The sequence below is a fragment of the Manacus vitellinus genome, unplaced genomic scaffold (genome assembly GCF_001715985.3).
Source record: "Manacus vitellinus isolate BGI_N305 unplaced genomic scaffold, ASM171598v3 scaffold_17_pilon, whole genome shotgun sequence".
Classification (NCBI taxonomy): Eukaryota; Metazoa; Chordata; class Aves; order Passeriformes; family Pipridae; genus Manacus; species Manacus vitellinus.
Genome location: NW_021939256.1, coordinates 8,966,769 through 8,994,088, shown reverse-complemented (window position 1 = coordinate 8,994,088; position 27,320 = coordinate 8,966,769). Strand labels below are relative to the sequence as shown.

The 27,320-nt window shown below is 38.4% G+C and overlaps 1 protein-coding gene across 1 annotated transcript in view; it reads left to right on the top strand.

Moving 5' to 3' along the window:
• FHOD3 (formin homology 2 domain containing 3) overlaps positions 1-27,320 on the top strand; it is a 347,160-nt gene that overhangs the window by 241,417 nt on the left and 78,423 nt on the right. Inside the window, exons 13-17 of the mRNA XM_029958902.1 lie at positions 4,029-4,127; positions 6,417-6,788; positions 10,374-10,499; positions 20,905-21,039; positions 24,273-24,323. Coding sequence (XP_029814762.1) covers positions 4,029-4,127; positions 6,417-6,788; positions 10,374-10,499; positions 20,905-21,039; positions 24,273-24,323 — 783 coding nt within the window. The remainder of the gene's footprint in view (positions 1-4,028; positions 4,128-6,416; positions 6,789-10,373; positions 10,500-20,904; positions 21,040-24,272; positions 24,324-27,320) is intronic.

Genomic DNA, 27,320 nt, shown 5'->3' with positions numbered 1-27,320 from the left:
TTATCTCATGAGTTAACTTCTATGTGCATTGTATGTGCAGACCAAATCATTGGTAGCCTAATTATGGCAAGACCTTCCTTTTTTCTATTGTTGTATATTCAAAAATTAGTGATCAAATTGTTCCCAAATTAAAATGATTTAAAGCTTATCTTACACTTCCAAAATTTCTTTCGATACCAAGCAGAGCAGGATGTGTTTCTGTGTTCATGCTTATTTTGTTGGTGGGCCTTTTTTGTTTTGCTTTGTGGTTTTTTTTTTCTTTGATTGTTTTGGTTTTTCATTTTTTTTATTCCTTCACAGCCTTTGATTTTTCTATTACCTCTGCCTTTGGGATTTTTTTGGAAAGGGGCAGTGAGAAACTTGTGTTTCTGGGTTACAAGCTGGAACAAAGAAATCCTAAATTCCTTCAAGCTGCCTTTGTCAAAACTTTGCAGAGGAAAGAGATTGGGGAGAGCCTGGAGAGGACAGAGGCTACATACAACTTTGTACACACTAATTGTTCAGCTCTAGGGTCCTGTGAGATGGAGAGCACTTTTTAGTGCCTTGAGTTCTTGTGGAGTAAGAGTCATGGTCTTCAGAGCGGTGCCTTACTTTTAAAATCATCTCACTGTGACTAGGTTAGATGTGCATGAGGTACGATGACGGGCATTTTATGGACTTTGCCCCTCCCTTCAGCTAAACTTATGGACAAATTTAGCTCCCTTTATTATCATTTCCTTTTATCAATCTGTGTTTGTCAATGTTTTTCTCTCTTCAGCTTTGAGTAGCTATTTAATATCAACAGGATAAGTTTAATTGGCACTCTTTTTATTTCTTTTTTTTTAAATTTATTTTAAAAAGGAGAAAAGTTAATCCTTTAGTTCTCAGTCCTTTGTCTAGATTTTGTTTTGCTGCCCTAGTGGTTCTCAATCCATAAATTGCACTTTCATGGGCTTTTTTAACATGCACATTACTTTAAGGGGCTATAAATGCTTTCATATCAAACTTTAGTTGAAACAACTGAGCAAAACCTGTGCCCTAGAAGATGTTTGTGAGTTGCCATGACCAATGATGTATTTTATAAAGATTTGTGGGGGCTTGGGGTTTTGTTTATTTGTTTAGTGGGGGTGTTAGCCTGTAGCAGTAATCCATTTTAGAGATGAAAATAAACACAGTGATTGTTTTGAAATTTGTTTTCAGTGCCATAAAGCTTTTGTATAAATACTTCTAATCTAATACTTTTATCATCGTAACTGAAGTAACCCAGGAATAGCCTTAAGGTTAGCTGAATATATCCAATCTTTCAGCATTAGCTGAAGCCCTTCCTCCCTGCTGCAGGATAAATACTTGCCTTTTGTTAAACAGGATAGTTTCCTCTGCACTACTGAAAAACACACTGGCTTCTGCAGCCTTGTTTAATTAGAAACCTCCTGATGAATCCTTTTTCCTAATTTTCCTAATTTAATTCTACTATTGCATTGACACAAAATTTGCATGTGTACGTGGGAGGGACAGTGAGCTTTTCTACATCATCCTTTCTCCATTGCACACAAAAATGAACACATAACCCTGAACAGTCCATATGAATTCACAAATGTGTCTGCTGTTCTGTTTGAGCATCCGAATGTCATCTGTCTGTAGTGGGTGTTTTCCTGTTTTAATAAATATTCACGTGGAATTTTTCCTTTTCTGCCTTTTAGGAAAGATTTAGCTAGCAGGTACTACCTGTTTTCATGGGCAGAATATGTGTTCTCTAACAAGACTGGGAAACGACTGCTACTATTACTTTGGTTAAAAGAAGACCACACATCTTTCCTACCTGGGAACTTACCCCTCTCCTCTGATCCATTTCTGGGCATAGTCGAGGAGTCTGAAACTGTGGGTTAAGTTGTGAAAAGAGGACTTTCCAAGTGTTGAGTGCCTCTCATAAGCACACACTTATTTCCATTGTGCAAGTTTTCCTTTGACCAAACCGGCTCCCCCAGGTTGAAAAGCATGCTTGCCTCTGTGCACACCAGTCGTCTCTGCAACCAGCTCACTCAGAGCCAGCTCCTCCCTCCAGCTTTTCCAAGCAATTGCCATGTAGTTGCCATCCTTCTACAGTTAATATTAGCAAAGAGCTTTCCAATCAAAGTTTCTTCTAAGCTTTTGATCTAGAAGATAAGGAGACTTAAGGAAAGAGTTATTGGCCTGACAGAAGAATGATCTCGCTGGAATCTTTAAAATTTCTTTTCAGCTCCTTTCTCTGTTCAGTTCAATTATAACTCAGTGATTCCCAGTTCAGTCTGTGCTGTGTAAGCTCCCATCCTTACTACCGTGCCCTCATGTGAAGGAATAAATTCTCAAAGAACCTTTTCAAATTTATGATTTATGAGATTCACTCTATCAGATGATTATTTCATTTATGATTTTGGGCATTTTGAGGCAATTGAGTGGGGGAGAAATTTTGACATCATTGATCTGGAATCCTGGTGGGAGCTTAAAACACAATACTAATGGGGCCACGCTTGTTCGTATAAACAATAGCTGTGCTGTCAACATTATAGGATGCATTGTGGTCTTATCAGAGAACCGTGATCCCACAGAGCTTCAGGAGTTATTTCCCAAGTGTGATTGCTGTAGGACTAACAGGTGCAGATGTTTCCCTTCACAGGAGATAATAGCAGAGCTAATCTTGAGCTACTTGCTAGTAAGGAGAAGGGATTATATGAATGCTCCCTGGTCAACTCTTTCTTTTCTTTTTTTTCTGTGTACCAGTATATATGTGGAAGTTGAGAAGTGTCTCTGTAAGTAAGGTGACCTTAGGAATGGTTGGAAGTGTCTACCTTGTAGATGCTTGCCAGAATATTGGAAAAATTCCAGGTGCTGCCATTTTCCTGATTAGTCTGTAACTAACTCCATATAAATGCAACAAATTTTGCATTGACCCTTTGCATTGCACTCAGTGAGTTCATGATCTCACATTGTAAATATTCATTATTCTTATAACATGGCAATTAATTCTAAATGGGAAAAAATCCACTGAGCATCCCTTCAGAATTAGAGGAAAGAAAACTACCTTTCAGGAAAATGCAAGGAATATGAGTGTCTTACAAACTTCATGACTGTTTGTATGCTTTTGTTTTTGCACGGAGCATAACCTAATGGTATACAGCATTAAATCAAATGGAGAACTTGCAAATGCAAAAGAAGCCCAAAGAGAGAATATTTTCTAAATCTTCTGTGAGTCTGTTGGTTTGGGGAGGAAAAAGCATAGATGAGAGGGAGAGGAGGCAAGACAATGTAGCCTTTTTTGTCATGTGTAATATAGTTTTCTTTTTTTCCTTATGTGGTTTGTAGGTTATGGAGCCTTTATGCATGACTTACAATTCTCTTTTGCCAGAATTACTACCGAACCGAAGCCTGCTTTTACCATGCTAATAACTCTACTGAAATAATTCATGTACTGGCATCCGATAACTTAAATATTGCTGTTTGCAAATAGTCCTGAACTGATTTAGTCTCTCTGTTATTTCTAACTCAGTGGTTCACCCTGTTTTCCAGTTGAGCTATTGGTTGCTTAACAGGAATGTTTTATTTGTGTTAATTTAGAAAGTGTGATGTCAAATGCCAGCTGTCCCATGCCAACACAGTGTGTACTGTCCTTTAAGCCAGAAAGGCACAACTTAATGACTAATGTGTTGAACATTGGTATTATCATGAATGTTTTCCATTAATGCCTCTGCAGGTAGGGCAGCAGCAAATAGAAGACCAAGCTCAAGAAAAAATAATGACATCTTTGAATATCAAAAATTAATATTAAAAATATAGATAGGGGAGAGGATAACATTTTTATATTGGTAGCTACCCTTGCGCCAGCGCATACTTAGCAGTAAGTTTTAGGTGGCTTTCTGTTTAACATAGAGGAGCCAAAACTCCCTCCTCCTCAGTGTTTTCCTTCCATTTCTAATATTTCCTTACATTTCTTTTTCTGGGGACTCATGTTGTTTTCTCTTCCGCCTTCTGTCTTTCCATCCCACTGCATGCCTCTTTCCTTGGTCTGACCTCAGAGAGGACGAGTATGAAGAGGAGGAAGAAGAACAGCCAGTCACAGAGCCCAACACTGAGGATGAGGGGGAGGAAGAGGCCAATAGGCAGGTCAAAGCCAGGTACCAGGATTCAGCTTTGTCCCTCCACCTTTTCTTCAGGCTCTGGCATGAACTCACCAGCACAGTGTGCAGCAGCATCTAGTTTTTCATTCACATTCCTAGATCACCTGTTAAAGCCACTGCCCAAAGAAATGTTTCTGCATTTAAAACCTTTGGGGAGGGCTGTGGGCATGGCAGTGTTAACAGAAACGTGTTTAGTTATATAGGTTCAATACACTGTCTGCACTCACTTCCTTTATGTAATGCTCACAAATCTTAAAGGGTTTACTGGAAAGCATAGCTTCTAAGCATGGCTTAGGTTTATCTTTTTAGTTAAGGCAAGGGTGAAACTTTGCAATGCTTTGCTGAAGATGTTGCTTGGTTTCTTAGGTTTTCATCCCTGTCTTTATAATGCCACCTCGTTAGAAATATCTGTTGCTATACAGTAGCATATGCATTTTTGAGTGCTGCCTATGATTTCTATCTATTTTGTTCATGTTTTAATAGCAAAGAACTACTATGAGGCTAAACTGATATATATGTGTATATATATATATAATTTCATAAACACTTGCCCATCTCTGTAAATATAGATATAAACAAATCACCTATCAGTATTCTCATGTAAAAGTTTCCACTTAGATGTGAGATATATATGTATTTGGCATTTAGCAACTTGATTCTAATAATCTGGAAGCAAGAAAATACATTCTTTGTTCCAGACAGACATTTGATTTAGGTTAAATTATTTGGCTTTGCAACTCAGCAAATGAGATTGGATATTTTTTTTAAATAAACCACATTTATGCAGACACTGTACAGCACGGAAGGAAGAAAGGAAACTGTTTAATGTGTGAATTCCAAAGAAAATACTGTACTGTTGTTATTAATATCTTCCAGTTTGCAAATCTTGCCAATGGCTGCCTGAAATTTCAAAATTAAGTGATAATTTCCTCAAATCTGATTCTTAAAAGTCAAAGTAAAGGCACAAGTTGTAAGTAAATTGCATGCATATACTAAAGTACTATTAAAAAACGTAGAGATCATAATGTATTTTCAGGTCATTGGTCTTTTAAAATAATAATCACTTTGAGATAACTGGATGATATTCCCATGACTTTTCTGAGTACTTCCTTTCACTGTCACTGTAGCATTACAAAAATGATCTGTACCTTGGCCATTCTTGTCAGGTGCTGTAAGGACAGGTAGGACTAGCCTGGTTTCAGTGTCTCCTGTCTTGCACAGCAGGTGCAACAGATTAAGGTTTCCAGATTGCCCACTGTGCTTCCGTTGTGAGAACAATTAGCTGGTATATATCTGGTGATTCACTTCATAATATCCCAACATATATGTTTTGTGTTTTTGTTGCATATGCTGTGCCAAACCCACACTCCTCAATTAAGGGCCATGCCTGTCAGTGGAGCACAGAGGTGGTCTCAGTAGAGTGAAATCAGCCACTTGCCAAGTGATTCAGCGCAAAGCACATGCACAGTGTTTTTGCTGGAGTTACTGGTGAAAACAGATATCCTGGAGTGCAGATCCCATGGCTTTTCACCTGCCGTGTGCCTTCTGTCACTCACCAACATCTGTCTTCAGTAGAGCAAAGCAGATGTGTTTTCTGTTTCCCTTGATGCAACTCTGCAAGTCTCTATCTAATACCAGCATGGGATACCGACACTCAGAGAAATCAGAAATTAGTGCCTTCATACCTAGACAAATGGTCTGGTAAGGTGTTGCTTTCAAGATCATTCTAAACTTGAATTTTGACAGAACAGTGGTGATTTGAGTACCTTTTTATTTTCATCTTTGGCGGATGAACGTTTCTAGTAAAAATATCATATCCCCAGGGAGGATGATACTCAGATATCTGAAGATACTTCAAGAAACAGTCATGCATCTTGAAGCATCTGTACTCTGTGGACCATGTTATCCAGTGTGTTGAGTCTGCTTGTACTGGCTCTGATGATGCCTAACTTGAAATTAATGAAAATTGTTCAGAAAATACTTGTGAAAAGATTCATGAAAATTAGTTCTGAAGCCTGTAGGTTAAATACTGTCCTTTCCTTTAAACTGAGTTGCTTCCTTTCCCCAGTATTTCCAACCCCGAGAAGAATCCCACTGGGATACAAAGATGTGAGTTATCTTACTTTATTTAAAAAGAGGTGATGATTTTCTAAATTTGGAAAGCTTTTGATTGTCTGACACACCTTTACTTGATTTTTTCCCCCTCCTAGTGTTACTATCTATTGATCTCTCTTTTCCCCGTTTCTCTCCTTTTCTTCCCTTTCTCATGATTTTTTCCTCCTGCAGTGAGGTTCAAGATGTGCGGGAGGCTGTGAATGGAAACTTTTCACAGTGTTCTTCAGCTGTCTCCAGTACCATTTCTCCAGCTGAGAGGTCTCTTTCCTGCTCCAGAGCAAAGAGCTCTTCTAGCAGCTCCACTTCTGTGCCTGACTCATCTGTCTGTCATCATAATTCTGTCCTTTCATCATCATCTTCACCTGCGACAGCATTGCTGAGCTCTCCCCAAAATTCCTCAGCATCCATTACTCCAAAGGCATCTCCAACAGTGGAGAAATTACCTTATGTACCACATACTCCTTTTCACCTCTTCTCGTATGACTTTGAAGAGTCTCCAGCATCTGTGAAAGAGAAGGAAGCAGAAATGATGAGGGAAAACAGGTAGTTTCTATACAGCTGACATTAATTTTTAGCTAATGAATAACACCTTTCAAGAATTTTATAGCGGTAATAGTGCACTCTATGCGTTGTATTATTTCCAGAACATACTGTATTAGTTTTAGTCCTGTAAGCCTGTATTTTGATTTGATTGATATTCTCTTGTTGCCTTTGTTGCCTTCATTTCATCTTACTCTTCTTCAAGGTCTATGGTTAATAAGTATCCTGGTTTCCTCTATAGAGCAGTGGATAAATAAATAACCCATGATTTGGGAGATCACGGAAAGGAGCACCATTTTGCTCTCATTTACAACAATGTAATTTGAAGACATAATTTTATGAAAATTAATGGAGCTCTTGTGCTATAAAACCAAGAGAGGTCAGATCAGCACTTGAAATTCAGGGGTGAAATCCTAGCTTCAAAGGCTGAACTGCCAAATCAAAAATTTGTTGTTAGATTACAATGCATGTCCATGTCATGGGCAATTTCAACTCATGTTTGTAATAAGAGTTCTATAAAGATAATATAGCACTCAGAATAGACAGTTTTATCCCCACAACATCTGCTCAGTTCAGTTGTTCCTCTTACATTTCTCTTAACTTTTACTTTTAATTTCCCCATCCCACTCATGTAAAATTAAAAAAAAAATTGCTTTTTCTCAGTCTGTTTTCAAGTAAAACAAATTGACAGTAAGTAGCACTAAAAACAATGATAGAGAGTCACCTTGAAAAGAGGTTTATGATTTTTTGCTGTCTCTCCCAGTTGTCAGTGTTCTTTGAATTAGGTGCTGAAAATGTACACATATATTGTATGTATATTTATTTCTTCTTCTCTCCAGCAGTCCTTCTGAATTTCTGCATGTGACCAAATATTTTGATTCCTTTGATCCTTTTAATTTTTGATCTTTCTCTTCTAATAGGTGGGTGTGTTTTGTCACTTTTTCACATTGCTGAAAAGCCTGTAAATCCAAGTAGCAGTTGACAAGGGACTTAGTTCACATATTTTTTCTTACCTGCAACTTGAAAACTGGAATTCCTCTACATTTACATTTTTCTGCATAGATGCAATTTTCCCCTAGACCTCTCACACTCATTTATTGCTCTCCCATTGCTGCTGAAATACTTTAGAGAGTAGATTCCTTTTTATTTCCTACAATATTTAATATTTATGCAGTGATTTTTTTTTCCTCTGACCATCCTTTGCACTTCTAATTGCTACACAGGATCAAGGGTGCGGTATGTGTGGGAATTCTGATGGGTTTATTTGGAGGAAAGGGAAGGCAAAGTTTGCAAAATTTGGGCGGTAATATGTCCATAAAAGAGGTAAAGGTCTGGGGTTTCTTGAGAATGAAGGCTCCTGGGATAAGGGAAAATGGAAGTAATAGCCAGTACCACAGGAAGGTTAGAAAGATAAACTTTGTGTACAGGATACGTACTTACCCTGAACAATACTCTCAGGCACACAGTGTGACTTATGGGAGTGGTCCTGTACAGGGCCAGGAGTTGGACTTGATGATCCTTGTGGGTCCCTTCCTACTCGGCATATTCTGTGAATCTATGGTGTTCTGGTTTTGCCATGTTCCTCTTCCAGCATCTCAGTCTCCGTCTGATGGGATGTTGTGTCCAGACCAATCCCTGTGAATTTTATTTTTTTAGTAGATGTAGGTCTGAGTCCATAGGAGGTATGCTTCCTCTGTTTTCAAGAGAGTTAGCTTTGGACTAATTGAAATTCCTTGGTCTGAAAAAGGATTCTGCACTATGTCAGCTTTTTCATGGGGCAGAGGAGAAGAAAAGCATATGTAATGGTTGACAAGAAGGTCTCCCTTCAGTTGATCAAAATGTAAATGGAGGTTTCTGTTAGTGTCAGGAAAATACCAAGTGAGCTCTGCATTCTTGTTAGGGCAGTGGAGTTTTCTCATCGCTCATTCAGTACAGGTACAGGCAGAATATTTTCTTGGCTGAATCACAGAGAAGACCCGAGCTAGGGCTGTGCTACCAGGGAAGCTCCACACTGTCCAGTTACACATTCCTCCAGTGGGCCACTGTCTCCAGTTTCTAGTGAGTTTTCTTATAGGGGAAGAAGGCCTGGATGGCAATTATTTCCTGCAAAATTCCTTGTGTAGCTCAGATACATGCATGATAGAATTTTTTGCTAATATTATTCCCCTGTTGCTGGGCAGTCAGCATCGTGTCTCTAAAATAGATGGTGCTCGTGGTGGGGTGTTTTCTAAAACATAAACCTGGAATTGTTGTCCAAGAGGGCACGTTCCATAAAGCACAATCCCTTCCATTATAAAAGCACCTAACTGAAATCTCTTCTGATTTTAACGTGGGCCTTGGCAGGCAGCAATGCTGTTGAACCCTAAGGAATCAAGCTTGAAACTTTGAATGAAGTTTTGCATGGCTAGATGAGTGTGCTAAATGGAGCTGAAGGAAACCAACCAGCCTGTTCAAATAAAATTGCCAAGTGAAATTACTGTGTGCTGATGTGTGGGAGGGAAGAAGCAACAGAGAAAGGATATGGTGAAGGAGGTTATATTATATCTTTTGAATTATAATAATGAAAATTATGTTTCCTCATTTCCTGAAATTAATTTTGTCATTTGGATGAGTTGGCCTTGCAGAGTACTGACCTACAGAGCGTCATATGCTTTCCATGTGGTAAAATGGCATTATTCGTGAACAGGAATATTAACATTCTGCCAAATCAGGAATCTCTCCTTGACATGCTGGTTAAGTACAATGGTTAAAAGGCACAGCAAAGCAACACAACTGCCTTTTCTATTCAGTACAGGAGCCAGGATGAAAACATTGATAGAAGGGACTCTGGGGAGGCGACTGTTCCAGGAGTCCTGGAAACAATTTCTCTTTGATCAGCAAGCTCGCATTGAAGTCAAGCGAGTTTATGGGTTTTTTTTTTTTAATAGAGGGAAGGGCTGATAGAAATTTCTGAAACCGTGCTTCCGGAGACATGTCTTTTTAACCATGGTGATGATTTTTTACAGACATTGTAAGAAATGGCACATAAGCTATTACTTACGTTGGGGGAGGGAAAGAAAATGCTGCCGGCTTTAATTGAAAAGAATGTGGTTGCTTTCCATTTAAAATGCAAGCATTTGCAAATCATGATGTCCACGTTCTGATCATGTCTTGGGAATGCTGCTTTTTTCCCTAATTTCACTGGATACGGAATACTGCTGACTTGGACTGGTTTGATCCCTTTTCTAGTGGCTGGATATCAGCTCCCAAAACAGCTAATAATTTTCAGTAACTGAGCAGTAATTCAGGTATTCCTACTATGAGTTGTCACTTGGGAGGACCATTCTAATCTCTCGTTATTTTCCTTACATATAGTTCACTGTTTGCATCACGTATGTTCATGACATGGTTGATATTAAAAGTACATGATAGGTTGCGTATTTGGAAGCTGGAAATAGAGCAACATTTCCAGAAGGTGAATGTTTGAGAAGTTCTTGGGTATGGGATCACTAACACCCTGTAAACAAGAAGATTTACTGTTTCATGCCTGCTTGTTGACAGATTCTTTCTTTCTCTCCCTTTCTCCTACTTTTCTTCCCATTTCTTCAGATACAATAGCTATGGCAGCAGCTCTTACTCTTCTCCACGACCCTATACTGGTGTGAGTGCCCCTACAACCCCCACTACTCGTTATGGGACAACTCTGTCACCACCTCAAGAGACCAAATCTGACAGGTTTGTAAATTAATCAGTGTTTTGACAACAGTTTCTTTGTAGACAGGATGAAGGAGATAAATGTAAACTGTTCTGAGTGAGTACTGGAAATATCTTCTAACCAGATTTTTTCTAATGTTGGAAAGAAAATGGACAAAAATCTGAATGTGTTCATTTCCCACTCATTCTCAAGCCTTTCTGTCTGACTTGGTGTTAAAGCCTGAGTGTATTTCCATCCTACTTCTGCTTCTTCCACTTAAATGCATAAAGCAGAGTTGCTTCACACATATGCTGTTCTAAGTATTGAGATGAATTAAAGCATATTTTCTTTCCATTTTTAAAAATAAATTCAGATCTATTTTCACTTCTATCATCTTAAATCAACTACAAAATCTTGGAAACATGCTTAACTCAGAATTTCCTAGGCCATAATTTTGTCCTTTCTTGAAAATACGTGATATATCTCATTGTATTTCATCAAGGGCAAAACATATCTTGCTGTAGGTAAAGCAAACTCATAATAACCTACCAGTTATCAGCTCACTTTTAAAAACATGAAAAAGGGAAAAAACAAAACAAACCAGCAACGAAAAAGCAGTATTTTGAACAACCAAAATACTCTTTTGAATTATGTTAGATACTAGAAGAAGAAAAAAGATAAGAAAATGTTATGGATACATGAAAGCAATGCTTGGCAAGAGATTTGGACCACCAGAAATTTACTGTCTGTTACAACCTGAAAGTAAATGACAGCTTCAAAGGATGTCATGCTGAGTTTAAGAAGGAAAGGTATAAGTTTTAAATTATTTTAATAATTTAATATAATAGTTTCATAAAACTATGCCAAAAACATGGGATCTGGATTGTTTGTTTCCAAACTGGCCTCTAATTCATAAAAATTGCATCTCCCACCCTGTTTTTTGAACTGAAGGTCAGGATCCTTTGCTTGTATTCCAGTTAATTTTTGTTAATCTTTTTTTAGAATTTTTCTATATGTGTATAAGTGTTTGTGTGTGCGCGTGTGTATAGATGTTTGAACCTTCCTAATGCCTCACATCCTTTCCAGGCTACTATTCAGAATGGTTCAAGTTAGGTTTTTCCAGCATACATGTATTTCTAGCCATGAGGTATTGATTTAATCCTTTTTTTCAAGTGAGTAATTACATTAAGTTTGTCTTTGGAGAAAGACAAGTTTTTCATTTGCTCATCTTCCTAGAGTACCTTGCCTCAACTTGTCTTTCCTGATCTCAGTTAAATTATTGCCGAGTGAAACCATAATAAAAAACTCTACACTGGCATTTTCACCCCCTTTTTACCTCAGCAAAATAGATGCTAGATAAGCAAGAGTTAAAAGTCTCCCACTGCTTTGGAAGTTTTAGATTTCCAAGTCCCTGCTGTTGTAAGCTTCTGATTGCTGTTGCAGCAAAGAAAGCCCAAAGTGGTCAAACGCTGAGATGGCTAAAGATGGTTGGGCCTGTCCTGCAAGAGGTTGATGGCGCTGGCCCTGCTCCAGCAGAGAGAGCCAGCTTTCAATTGCAGCCTGTGTGTAAGTGCGTTGCTGGTTTGGAGCCAAAATGCCTTGGCCCCACAGGATGAAGCTGTAAAATTCACAGATTCATGGAGAGTCAGGCCAGAGGGGAGCTCTGCAATCATCTGTTGTGACCTGTAATGGGTCTCACGGAAGCTAAATAAAAGACCCCTGTTACCTTCCTGTGTTTTCAAGTGGCAGCATGACTTCTCCTGGAAAACATGCCAGTATTTATCATCACTTCTAGGAAAATATTTTATATTTTCTGGACAGTTTTTCTAGCAACATCTTCTGGCCATCATACTTTGTCCGTCTCTTTATTGTGAAACTGGAAAGTGCTCTGCCTTCAACTATCAGATCTCTCTTACATATTCTAAGTTCCTGTACACAGTGCTCGGAGTAGCATCTCTGTCTTTCCCACAGGTTATGTTTACCACTTTCCACCTCATGTGGTAAAAATCTCTGTACTCTTGTTTAAATTCGCAGCCTGCTGCTCATGGTAGTTCATGAACTCACCAGGATTTCTGCATTTGAGGGATGTTACAGCCTGATGCTTCCTGTATATGAATCTCTGAGAAGTCTGAAAAATATGTGTACACAAAAGCTGCATGCTGCCTGCAGAATTGATGCAGTTATTTTTTGAAAGATTATTAAATTTACAGTTTCAGATGCCGTTTTGCATTGTCTTGTTCTTTTTGCATGTGATACCATTGCAGATCTATAGTTCAGCAAGCTCTAATTAAGTGACTGCTTTGAAGAAGAGCAGAAGCCTGCTTTTATTTCATTGTCCTGGAATGAAATGTTCTGCATTGCAGAAATGCCCATGGAGAGATCGATGGATAGAATTTGCTTATTGGAGAGTAAGCTGTGTAGTGCATGATGCAATGCTTGGCACTAATTAGTAAATGGAAAGTATTGTGGAAGTTTTCACAGTCTTCTATGAATGGTGTTTGTCTTAGATTATGTAAACATTATTTCCTACCTCCTGATGGTAAAAATTTATATGGATTCAAACACAAAAACAAGAGTTAAAAGATGGGGCGGGGAGAAAAAAGCACTTGATAAGAAGCAGATGCATATCTATGGTTAGCTCCAAGGTGAGTTTTCTGCTTTCAGCTTATGACTACAGTTATCCAAAACCTTCACAGAAAGATTCCTGTCTTTTATCATGCAGGGAAGAGCTTCAGATGAAGTTCCTGGTACCGTTTATCTGACCTTCGAGAATGAGGAGGAAGGAAGAAGCAGAATCCAGAGCAGTGCCCAGCAAAATGATTCATGTTGCCCTGACAGGCCTTTCAAACCCTTGGCTGCATTTTGCTTATGTAAACAAGAGCTACAACTTAGGTGGAAAGAAGCAGTGTGGTTGACATTTTGACATTCATACTTTTAAAACCTTCTTTGGCTAAGATCAGTAGGAAATCATAACAGCAGTATAATTCAGTGCAAAAGTAGCTGGATTTTGTTCTTTAAAATCCACATCATCTATATATTTCTGATTGTGCAGCAGAAGAAAAGGCTTACTTAACTGTTTCTAAATTCAGCTGCGGCCTTTTGGCAACTTCTTGCAATCCTGTTGTTCTCTCTCATTGCCCTGGGTCCCCTGTGGAGAGCCATGGTTCTGAAATGCATATTGCAGCCATGGGAATCCTGCTGAAGGAGGGCAAACTGCAGGACACTTTTTGTTCAGCCCTCCATTGGGAGAAAAGAAAGGGTGTATTGGTTCTCTTGTATCTCTCTGCTTGTGAAAGTTGCTCTTAATGAATAAGGAGTATAGCCCAGTCTGCCTGTTTTCAAATGCCAAAGACTGCTTTGCTCCATAAATATACTGCTCCCACTATTCACGACTTAAATCACCAATTAACTCTCCCCAGTTAGTAAAGAAAAGGAAAATCACTCTCAATTTCATAACCTCATAAATTTTGGTAACAAAGGGGAGGAACAGGATATGACTGAAGCACACCAGGGAGAAAAGCCTTTTTCTGTCCCTCTGAGTTACCACCTTGCCTGGGGGCAGAAGGTATAAGATTAGTCTGTATTTCCATGCCTTATGCTCATACCTAGGCTATTTCTGTCTAGCCAAAGACTGTCTTCTCAGACTCTTAATCTAAGGCAGTCACTCGAACCAAAAGCTGCAGCCTGGAATCTGTAGCTGAACAGCAAACTCATTACTTGTAAAGCTTCACGCCCCCTCATAGTGTCCTTTTGGTGGTGAAGTGTATGCCATCCTTAGAGGAGACCATGAAGGAATATAACTTACAAGAGCTTCTGAATTCAGCATCAGCTTTCATTCATTCCACTACCAGAAAAATATCTTGCTGGTGTGTTTGCCAGGGTAGGTTTCTTCTGATGCATTTGCAAGGAGACAGTTCCTACTGGACTTGATAGTCAAACAATAGTATAGTTAGCCTATCTCAAAAAGTCTTCTTCTCTGGGCACTGTGTGCCAAAGGAGCAGGAGTTCATGGTCCTCATTCTCGTGCCTCTGTCTGTTAAATCAAATGCCAGAAAGTTCAGTTTGCAAAGCTCCACTTCTTGAACCTCTTAGCCAGTCACTGTGAACTTAGTCTCCACCTCTGGCTGGTCCCTCAGAAGTTCTTCCAAGTCTCCAAGCGTGGTAAAGGCCTACTGTGGTGTTTGGAGATTGCTCCTGTTTGAAGCATCTCCAGCTTTTCCAGAGCATTAGAAAATAGGCTTAACAAATATGAAATATATTTCATATCCTTTAATATGTTTTCCATCTTACTTGCTTTGTGATCTACAGCAATACTTTACCTCGGGCTCCCATGATGGAGGGCCTTAAATGTTGAGTATTCATCTCCATGTTCTTCTATATCTTTTAAAGAAAATGTACCTTCAAACATTTATTTCTAAACCAGGTCACAGACACTGAGATTAGCATGCCTAGATTATAGGTGATTTTTTTCTCCACTGACATGTAAACACTATACCCGAAGCTTAAACATGAAGTGCAGCAAAAGTCTGCAAAAACTCTTCTTTTGAGCTTTATTCCCTCTCTAGGTTCCTGAAAAAGTGATTTGCTGGCAATCTGGTGCTTTCTTTCAAATTTCTGTCTCTTTAAAGCAAAACAACAACAAAACAAACAAACAACAACAACAACAAACCATCACCAAAAAAAACCTTCCTGAGAATGCCAAACAGCTTTTCAATTAGACTGTCTACTAAAATGAAACATCTCAATAGTTGATAACCCCAGGGAGATGCTGCTGAATGAAGGTTCTCTATTTTTTTCTTTTCTTTTTTTTTTCATCAGCCATTTATCACTAATCTGCACCCTGGAGTTTCCTTACTCCAGCTGGTAAGCACTAAGATAAACCAAGAACCCTATGTTACAAAATCTTCTATACAGCTTACAAAGCTGCTGCTCTCCCAAGAACATTGCCTCTTTCCTTGGCTTTCTATTCTTTCTGTGTGTCTTAATATGTACTTCTGGGCTCTCAGACTAGAGATCATGACCATTTTTTCTTGTGGTAAATGTCAAGGACATCTTTCACTCTGAGTAACATAATGAGGAAGGGATAGCTTGATTGTTGATAATAGTGGCCCAGGGCAAAAGCCTCAACTTTATTGCTGAGATTTTAAGAGGAAAAATGACTTTAGGAATTCCTTGATTTACAATTTGGGAGGCAGTGGTGGCTTACACTGGCCGAGCTGCTTGTCAAACTACTGTGTAAGCAATATTCTTGATTGCAGCTTTTTAGGATTCATCATAGGGTATATGTTTATACAGAAGCATGAACTGGGTTACGGTTTCAGACTGCAGAGTGTTGCTGGCTGAGCGCATTGTGTGCAGTGCTGATGCTGAGGGGACACCCACCTTAGCCTGGATCTACCTGTGGGATCTACCTGTCATTTACAGGTAATTTGTAACTCACATGAGGATGAGAAGCTGCAAGTTGGAGAAAGAAGCACAGTGTAAAACCTGTAGAGGTCAGGCTGCAGGCTCTGTGCAGCTCTGCCCCACTGTAGCTTTATTTTGGGTAGTCCCCTACGCCACTTGAAAGTCTAACGTTAATCAGTTCTTCTCTTGGTCACTCTCAAGTTTCTTTCTCAAAGGAAGCATTAGTCAGTAGTTTTATCTCTCAATTTTCTGTTTATTTTTGAGAGTTTTGTAAAGATTCCTCAAGTAATGTTTAGTCTGTTTGCAAAATCTTATATCAACATGCTTTTGAATTTGCCGTGTCATGTAGGGAGACATAACACACTGAGAGTTTCTTTAACAGTGAAAAGCAATATGCCTCTTGGCAGCTTTTCCTCCCCTTTTGTCTCTTTCTAAGCTGGAAAGTGAATTTATTTTGTTAAAGTCAAGAGACGTTTAGAGTTACTTAAGGCCTGAGTAGGAGCTGTTGGCTGTTGTTCTCTCTCTGTAGCAATCCATGACTGGTGGAACAGGAGCACTTTGTAAAACTAGGTGATTAGTGCTTCCTTAATAAGTTTATTAATGACTCTGAACCATGTTATATTAAAGACAACCCTGAATACTAGCCTTATGACCTGAAGGGATTTCCTCTCATAAGTCATCTGTTAATTTTTTTTAACTCCTAAAAATATACATTTTTATTTTGTATTCTTCCTAGAGATACCCATTTCTCTGTAGCAAATCTTAAAAATTCAACTAAGCAGAGGGAAATGCAGCCACAAAAGAATGTTTCAGAGCTTATGTGAATGAAGAACATTTGAACTTCAGAACTGCAATTTTGCTGCAACAAAGCAGCTTAGAGTAAGACAGAAATATTTTCTTCAGCTTGCAACAAGATTAGAGTAATTCAGGTCACATATTCCCCTTCAAAATATATAGTCTGTGATGGAGCATTGTCAGGAAACTGCAAGTACTTGCAAAAAAGTGTGAGATATCTTGTGTCTGCCTGAATTTGTGTTTATAATAATGATTACTAATTCACTGCTGTGTTAAATGCTGTAGGTCAGGCTAGCTGAATTTTTATTTAGAAGAGTTTGGGCCTACACTAGATGTTTTAGCTTCATGTCCTTTGCCCTGTGTATATTTTTTTGCCTTCTTTTTCTTTTTTTTTTTCCTATTATTTGTCTTTCCTGTCTCTTCTTCCAACAAGATAAGTAACTAATGACCTCTCTGGCCCCAGGTCCCAATGCTCTGGTATGGAGCTCTATTCACAAATCCTAAGACCTAGACACATTCTTGTCGTGTGTTTTCTTTTTGGAATGAGAATGTAATAATGTAGCTTGTTTAGCTTTTACTGGTTTTAACCAGCAGGCATAAGAAAGCTTTTCTTAACATTTTTTATATTAACAATCTGTTCTTAGTAGCCTTGCATTTTCTACAAGACTAAAAATAGTAGTCAGAGCAAGCATCCTTCTGGATTGTATTTGTGGAATTGAACAAATGGTTGATATTACCAGCTGGTAACATATGACACCAGCATTAAAATGCTGGCAAATATCAGCTATAACCCTGTTTTGTGAGTGATCACTCTATTATGCTTTCATTGAGTATTCACATACTCTTTTCTGTTAAAATCTCTTATCACCTTTGATTCAATGCCAGAATTTTTTTATCCTCTTTCTTGCTTACTCATTTTTAAGATGAAGCCTACAGCAATAAGACTTAAAAATTCCTGAGGCCTGAAGCCACTGTCACCCTTCAAACATCATCAAAGCAACAAACTTACCCAAAGGCTCAGCCCAAGCCTTCCTACCAGATGGTTTGGCCAGTACTGATGCCATTTGCAATTCAAGCATGAGCTCACTGAAAGGGAACATTTACTTTAAGTGTTATTGACAGGGGAACACAGAAACAAAAATCAGATTCTGTAGACAAACCATACATAGACAAACCCCTTTTCAAATTGTTTAGATTGTTTGAGGAATACCTCTAAATACTTTCTTTTCCTCTGGCTGTTTTAAGGGTTTGTACACCCCGAAAGTAACACCTGTTTTCTCCATGTTTAGTTTATGCACACGTAGAAAATTAATTATGGAGTTTACAAAATGCTAAAATCTGTTCATTTGCAGTTGCGGTTCATATTAAAAAGAGTATTGATTCACCCAAACAGCAGCTGAGTTATAATGTTTGTTAGCAACAGTGAGGCTGTGAGTTTATGAGGTTTCATAAGGCACATGGTCTCAGCATTTGGTGTCCGGTTGAGTGGGCTGGCCACTGCAAGGTCTAACCACTAAGCAAGCACTAACTAACTCAGTAGTATCAGTACTGTTTCTTTTCCTGCCCTTTTCTAAATGAGACGGAAGACCCAAAACCTGACTATTTGTGTTTTAAGAAGTCAGTGCCACACAGGGAGTCAGCTGAACATGTTCCTGTCTGTTTAGTTATTACGTGTATAAACAGAACCTTCTTGCAGCTTTGACTGTTAGTTTTGACCATCTCATGCACTAAACTGTTGTACACGATGTGACTTTGTTTGGGACAAAGGAATTAAGTCAGGCATGCATGTGCAGGCTATACTGTAGCTTGTAATTCAGATGAAGTATGAACTCATAACAAAGGGGAAATACAGAAATACCAAGTTTCGGCTAATTGTTGATTTGATTAGTTTCAAAGAGGTGACAAGCTAACATTTTCAGTTTCTTAAACATTAGCTTTTCTTCTGTACATATGGCTGTGGATCTTTTATTTAGATTGTAAAGCTGCTGTTCATACAGCTGCAAATTTTAGCCAAGTGAGCAATGCTAGCCAAACTATGCTATGGATCAAACCTCCAAACAAGGTGTCTTGGCATGAGGAGGAATTTTGCTACCAAAGTTAGGTTAGAATCCCATCTGCAGTACTAAACTATGCATCTCCATGTGATTTCCCTGTAATCCCTTGAATAAGAATGTATATTTATTGTGGAGCCTCAAAGAGCTTAGTCAGAGCCAAAGGTTTCCAACCTGCTAGATGCTGTGCAGACCTGCAATCACTCCTTTGGTCTCTCAGTATCACCCCATCCTTCCCAATAATTTTCCTTCAGGTTATTTAAGCCATACCTTCCTTTGACTCTAAATTGAGTTTGCAGACTTCATGGCAGCTCGGTGGGACAGGATGGGATATCAAGCCGAATACTCAAAACACATAAAAGCACAGACTTGATAGGGACCCTCTTTTGCCATCTCTCCTAGTTTATTTCCATATGTCTTCACATGGAGGCTTTGTCCAGTTTTCCCCTTCCAAGAGCAATTTCTGATGTTATGTCCAAGCTTATAGCCATGGTATTTCATACTATGACAGGGATGGAGCTCTAGCTTTTGAATTTTAGTACAGTGCTGCTACTGTTTCTGCTGAGAGCTTTCTCTTGCAACATGCACTGAAAGGTCAAAAGTTAAAATAAATTTAAAATATGCTCAGGGGAAAATTCACCACACGTACTTGACTGTCAGTGTATGAGGATTTTTTTCCCCTTTTCTTAGTGCTGAAGCATATTAGAGATTTTTATGGTTTTGAGCGTGATCCAGCATTGATACTGTAGCTCTGGAGGAGTGCCAGCACGGAGTCTTACAGAATATCGAGTTTTATACCATCTTATGTAATGTTTATGCGGGTGGGATATGACATATTGAAATTCAATTTATTGAAATTATTGACATATTCATACTGCCCTGCTGCCAGTGGGGCTGAAATGGCTATGTTTTGAAGCATTTCTGCTTGTACAGACATAGACACTCAGGGAAGATAGGTTTGCATTAATTCTTTTGTCTTCTCCTGCACATATCTGTGCTGGTGATCTGGTGCCATTACACTAAGTGCCTACATTGTTCAGCCAGAGACAAGTAAATAAATAAGGGAAAGGGTCTAAGTCCTTAAAAATAAAGAAAATTTATTCAGGTTTGTATTACTAGTTAAGGAACCTCCTTTTAGGCAGGGTTTAGTTTCTTTTAATTTCTTTTCAGAAAAAGCAGTATCTATTTCTCTCATTAATCCTTTCATTGCAAAACTCATGTTACAACAATGCACAGAAACCGCTCTACACGAGTTATGTCTTTTTGATTTTATCAGTCTAATTCAATCAGTGTGTATCTGTATAAAGCTACCTTGTACAATACAGATTTTTTTTTTCCTGTCTAAAAGATAGAAAGAGAGACATCTTTACTCTGTTGGGGGAAAGTTTTGTGAGAGGACCCACTCTCCCAGCCAAAGTAGTACTTGCAGTAAAACTAACAAAAAACCCTGCATCAACAGCAAACTATAAGTGAATGCAAATGTAGCTTTATATATTTAAAAAGTCTTTACTGTAGAGGCCATCATTTCTGACAGTTTTCAATAAAGGTTTGAGAAGACTGTCCCTATGTATTTTACTGATATGTCCTTACATGTGATTTGTTTTGCTCTTACAGCACATGCAGCAAGGAAATAATCATAACCGAACTTGTTAATGTATAAAGGAAAGATATGCCCCTGCTAAGGAGGGCATTTGAATTCTGAAGGGCTGTTATGACATTTACTTCCTTTACTTTTTTTTTCTGTATGCAGGATTCTCAGGTGTTTGTGGCACATCTGTTTTTAACATCATTACATAACATGTTTGTGTTTTAAAAATATTGCAGGTTTTTTCCTTAAAATTTCAAAAATCCTTTGCAGGATTCAGCTTTTGTGTTAACAGGATTATAAAGTTAAAAAAAATATTTAGACAATATTGCAGTTGAACTAGACTGAAGAACTTTTACACGTTTATTGTACCTTAGAAATTTGGCAATTTAACAAGCCTACTCTAAGTGTTTTCTTAAGCTCATCACAGTGTCTATAATCAATTTAGCGAGAAGACACTTAGCCCGTGCTTTGAAAGATCCATACATAAATATTGCCATGTCATTCTGCTGGTTGGAATTATGTTGCTTGCTGAATGATTGCTACTCATTTTTTGCCAGTATAATCAATAAAAGTGACACTGAGAAATCTGATCTTCCTTTTCTGCAGGCCAGCTTTGGGTGGTCTCCTTACATCATCTTTTCGGCAGCACCAGGAGTCCTTGGCAGCTGAAAGAGAAAGACGGCGTCAGGAGAGAGAAGAAAGGTTGCAAAGGATAGAACGTGAAGAAAGAAACAAATTCAAGTAGGACCCAAATTTACTCACAGTGTCTATGTGTGATAGACTGGTAAATCATTGAGAAATTCAATTGCAAAATAATTGAAGAATAGTTTGTAGATACCTTTCTTGATCTAAGTATCTTAAGAACTGACAGATTACACACATCATGAATTTTGACATTCAAGAAATAAGGATTTTTTTTTTTAAAGGCAGCTATGTATTTCCTAATTATACTGTCTGGGTATCTACAGAGGCTTGTTTTTATTAGCTAATATACTCTCCAAATTATAATCTCAGTGAGGCATGGAGTTTTGAAGATGAAACAGTGGGACAAAGGTATCAAAGGCGGAAGGGACAGCACTGAAACATCTTTTTGCTTTTGTGTTATGGAAAGTAAAAAGGATTTGCTGTCTCAGGCTGTGTGGTAGCATTTTTTAATGAGTTTTTCCTCCTTTTCTGAACATGTGTCTCTTCCTCCTGGAAAGAGAAACTGACAGAAAGCAATTATCAAAATTATTCTTCAAACCATGGCCAGACAAAGGCCACAGCTGAGTATAGGACTCACATCTGAGAAAATGTTTTTTATGATGTAGGATCCCAGGGTATGCTACCTGAGGATAGTAAGAGACAAGGCCCCTTATCCTTTTAAATCCATGCCTGGAAATCTCCACACAGATGTTAGCAAAGACTGCGGTGGGCTAAGGATGGATATGGAGTCTATACCTGAAACGGTTTGCCTACGGTCTGAAGAGTGTATGCTAAGAAATCAATTTTTTTCCTCATAGACAGGAGTAAAAAGTAAACATATTTTTAGTAGTTAGAAGACATAATATAATAACCTAAAGAATGGTAAGATAAATGTTTTGTAGCCTTCGAATTGGTAGTTATGGAAAAGATGGCACTGGGTTTCATGTGAGCTTGTTTATTAGTATGCAGGATTGTTTTCACTGTAATCATCTCTTTAGTAAGAAGTGGAAACAGGCTGTGATTCTGTGAATTTGGAAAAAGGAGTAACTTATGAGTGGTTGGTTGGTTGATTGATATTCTCCTGGCTCCAGAAGATAGCTAGTTTAGAAGGAAATGAGAGGCAGAGGGAAGGTGGAAGAGCACCATAATAGGATCTTTGGCAGCCAACAGCTGCCCAAGTTCTCCTGAAACAGAAACAATAAGGTCTCAGTCTTCAAGCCTCTTCCAAAAACTCTCCCTCTAAGTGGTATCATCAGGCTGCAGCAGGGTGCCATGGACAGCCAACATGATCTTTCAAAAAAGAAGCTCCCAAACCGAAAAAGCCAACAGGGCATTTGGCAGATTGACCTGTTTGAATAACAGATCTGCACATTTCAGTAGAGGTTGGCTACAGTAGTTGTTCTGTCGCTAAAAGAGCATCCTTAAAGTCAGGGAGAAAAAAATAAAAATATAGATTTTCATCTCATTATTTCAGAGTCAGAAACCGGTTAACTAAACAACATATTTAAGAGGATTTTCAAATACCCAGTGTTTTCATCTTCCAGATTTGAGTTCTGTGACCAGGGGGTCTCCAAAGCCACCAAATTTGCAGACACACAGCATCCCACAGTTGATTAAACAGTCTGGCAGGAGGAGGACAAAGCCACAGCAAACAGTCACGGACAGTTTCATAAGAGTTCTTGGGATTGCATTATCATATCATCAGTCTGGCTAGAAACCCAGACTCTGAAGATGTATTTTTGATTAAAAATAGCACTTGCAATTCACAGTCTTTAAACTCGTGAGCAGTACTGGATTTACCATCATGACTCATTTGTTATCTCATTCTTTCCAATTCTGCCTTGAGAACATTGCACTAGATTCTGACATCATCATTGACAAATTGAGGATAATTTAAAGGAGAGCATCACCAGTTGTGAAAGAGCTGGAGGATTAGGAGAGATGCTAAAGAGCTTCATAAGCTATTGCTAACTAAAGGAATGCTTTCCAGAACAAACTTTTTTCTCAGTAGGAGGACAATTGTACCCACTGCATATATAGAACAATAAGTCCTAAAATTCAATGACTGTTCTTCAGCTGTAGGAAAGGGCGAAAGTTTTCAGAGGTCAAAGAGTGATGTTAAAATTTGCCTGCTGAAGATTTCCTAAAATACTCTGAAAATATGATAAAAGTATAACCAGTTCAGGATTTAAAGCATGTGGAGATAGCCTGAAACAGTAGTCTCTGTTCCCTGTTAATGGACTTTTGAAGACCACTTAGAAGCAGATGTTTGATAGCTATTGGTATAGTAAATGATAAGTAATTCACTCGATGGCACAATATAGAGAGAAAAAATAGTGGTTATTTATAAAAGGAGTAGTTCTGAAAATCTTTCTGGTACTCCCAAGTTACTGTGAAAGAATTTAACAGATAAGGTGAAGGTCTCAACAATTTTGTCTAGTAGATTCAACAAAGTATTAAAAATATATTGTAAGGAACTCTCTTGCTGTGGTATCAAGGCAGGCTGGGCATTTACTAGGTTCTGCTGCCCGAGTTAAATTTGCATCCACATTTGTGGATGTGGCAGGCCTGCCTGAAATCATAGTGCTCAAGCATCCAGCAAAGTTGACTTGGCAAAAGCTAAATATATGGGTTACTTGAGTTGCTGCGGGAGCAGCAGCTGGCATAAAAGTTTTGTATCTAAAACTCAGAGTGAAAAAATGAAGTGAAAAGTTGTTATCTCTCCAATAATCCTGCACACACCTTCTAAGAACGAAGAGTTGTCCTACTCTGTAAAGCCAGATTGCTGTTCTGTTTCCAACTGTAGAAACTAAAACACACTGAGGAAAGGTGCCTGCTAAGGAAGGCTGATATACAGTATCCTCCCTGTCTTGGTCTAGCCTGCCAGGTGCTGCAGTCACTCTTTTGGGACATTCTAAGATGGAGCAAATGTGGAATAGTTTCATTGCCACTAATGTGCCTGCTCATTAGGTGCAGTTCATCATGTCTAATTTCAGACGCCAGGTTTCAAAGCATGCTTCCAAGTTTTTCAGTTCTTGAGGTTTTTATATAATTACTTTTAATGACCTTCCGAACTACATATTTGGTGTCACATATCTAGGGTGTATTCATAGATAAGTGTAGACACACATTTTTCAGCCATTTTTGCAAAACCAAACATTTTTTGTCAACAACAGCCCTTGTTACATCTGCCCAGCTTGTTTGTACTGCTCTTGGTTTCTGTACTTATACTTCTACTACTTACCTTTTTCTTCTGTTTCTGCTGCAATTTACTGTAATTCTCTTTCTAGCCGCGATTATTTAGACAAAAGAGAAGAGCTAAGACAAGCAAGAGAAGAGAGGTTTGTATATAGTGTATCCATCCTTCCCTTTGGTTGTTTGCACTTTACTATATTCCTTACTGTGGATCTGTCATGTATTTACATTTTTAATTCTTCTTGCACAGAACACTTTTATTCCAAAAGACTCCTATAAGAAAGAAGTTGTTAAATGAAAGAGGAGAATTAAGTCCAGCTGTAAGCACAGCAATAAATGAAGAGCAGTGGGACTGGAATGCATAAGAATGATTGATTATCTTTTATCTATTTGTGTGGGAAATAAGCTTACACCATTTGCCTCAGAAATTTGCCCAAATTTCGTAGAGTTATAAATTGAATAAGCCTATCTTTCTCACTCAGTGGGTCCCAAGCTTTCTGGAGGGTCAGAAAAGGCAACTGAGGATAAAGGAAATTGGGGTCACAAGCATTGCAAAACTGCAGTGACCGATGGAAACGGTTCTGACCCACTCCCAGCATATTTTTATCTTTCAGAGCCAAGTTTTCTTGCTGATCTCTAAACATCAGCGAGTAAATTACAAAGCTTAGTAGCATTTGTCATTGGGACATTGCTTTAGTTTTATTTAAATAGCATATTTAAAGGGACTGAGGGTTTGGAGGTTTTTTTCAGTTTTTTTAAATTCAATTAAATAGTTTAGAAACTCTGGGCTAGGCTCAGAGCTTTGTGCTTATGAAAGCACATTTTTCAAGGAATACTCAACTAAAGACCTTTGCCTTTCAGTAGCTTCATCTCTACCTCTGCTAGTAATTACATCCTGGAGGGAGCACTTGTTTTTACCTGGAAAATATGCAAGTTACTGTACAAATAGGAGATGAGAAATCATCCAGAGTGCTTCGGTTCTGCTTGTATGGTCCTCTAGAGATTATTCTCTGGAGATACTTTTGAACTGTCAAGAATTGGAATTACGTTATCAAAATAAGAGAGCAGCCATCTCAGAAATCATTGTGTTGCTGTATTTTGGGGGGGGGTTTATTGGTTGCTTTTGTGGGTTTTTTTCACAAAATCATCAGACAGGACATAGATAGTTCTTTTCTGCAGACTGAAGTCTTATCTATTGTGGCTGAAGTAGCTAATAGTAAAACATTATTTTGACATCTCTAAGAGTAAGAAAAGGTGGATGGCCTTTCCTTTGTCCTTTCAGTCAAAACAGTTACAGATAGTTTACAGCATTTTCTGAAGTGAAAGGCATCTGAGCACACAAGCATGAAACACTGATCTGAACTGAGTAAAACCTTTTCCAGCAAACATGCTCATAGCAAGATTTGAAACAAATTAGAAGCAAGTTCTCCAGAACTTTCACGTTGTCAGGGAACATGCCAAGTGGAGTATTTTTGGGGAAGTGTTCACCAGCAGCGCATCACTGCTGTGCAATCTGAGACAATTTCACTAGTCATTAGGAATGTTTCTTTATCCTTAGGGCTCTTTTGAACTAGAATGTTAAACTATCAGTTCTTACTTATAAAGAGGAAAGAGATATATTTGCTTTGAAGCACATAAATATCAGAGAAACCTGCAAGTGAAGTCTTGCACCAGTAGTCCATTACATTAGCATTATGTAACTACTTTTTTAATAAATACCTTTGCACAAATGAAGTTTCATTTCCTATAGGAAGTTGCATGTTGACTTGTTTAAGGAGAGTGTATAGACTGTAAGAAAATCCTATAGTTAAGGTACCTAAAATCCTAGTTAAAAAATGGTTTGTATGTTACCTCTATATCAGTTCTTGCTGTTCTATGGTTTGAGGCCTTTTTACTTTGCTTGGCTAGGTGTCTTCTAGTGGTAATTAAAAAATAAAACCAGGAAAGGTGAGCTTCCAAGTCCTCTCTAGTGTGAGGTACAGCTCAAATGCTCTCCACCCCATTACTTTGTTGGTACATAAACATTTTAAGTTGCACTCGGGGTATTGCTCAGAGATTAGAGAATTCATAATGATAATTTCATCTACTCAAAGATGATAAGTGCAGTGTCACATTCATTAGGAATACCACATGGATAGCCCACAGAGTTTTGGATTATTATCTATAGAGAAAAGTCAGCAGAGGTGTGATGATGTCTGAAGGTTTCCATGATTTAAAAGAATATGGCAGCATATGCAGAGACAATGTGTCAGTCCTAAAGCAGAGAGGTATGGTAGCTCATCCTTTCAACTCCTTCAGCATTGGACCTTGCATATTTGATGTTGGCATTCATTCACTGCTAAGATATTGGTCAGAAACAAAAAATAACCTAAATAATGTAATTAATCAAGTGTGAAGTGTTAATAAGGATTCTTGAATGATTTTTTTATTTCTCAGTTAAATTGCTATATCTGATTATTAGTGTTCCCATTTGATAACTAGTTATGCTGATGTACTGCCATTGGAGTTGCTGTTCTGGTTCCCTTTTTTTCTTTCAATGTAATAATCAGATACATTTTTGAGAAGGCACTTCTTGATGATAGTCCTCTGCCTTCTCTGCCTTGCTGGTTGACTGTGCAGCACACAGCTACAGAACCTAAAATGTTAAAACAGCTGAAAAAGAGCTCCCCCCATTATAGAAGAATCCATCCAGATCTTTGTTGTAGTCTGTTGGCAAACTGCAAAACCCCCCTCAGCAGCAGCCAGCTGGGCTGTACCTGTTTGGTTTAAAAGATCAGTTGGAATGGCTCTTCATGAGTCTGAAGCCCCATCTCTACTTGTGAGAAGACAGAAGGTGTAAGGGACCAATGTTAAAAGGAATAGTAACAACACACAACACTGATGTGAAAGGCTTTCTCCTCTATTGAAAAGGCAAAATTCAGTCTCAAGAATTGGCTTCATGTTAGAACTGTAAACAGTTCCTATTTTATAACCATACAAGTATGTAGCTTGTTATATTTTCATCCAGAGTCTGTAGGGGTTCTTTTTCTTGCAGAATTTGTTCAAAGCCTGTGCATACCTCTGGAGGAATAAAAGAAAATGAGTTTGTTCTTCATTATTGCTGTTTGCAATAAAGCAAATTGCCTCTGAAAACACAAGGACTG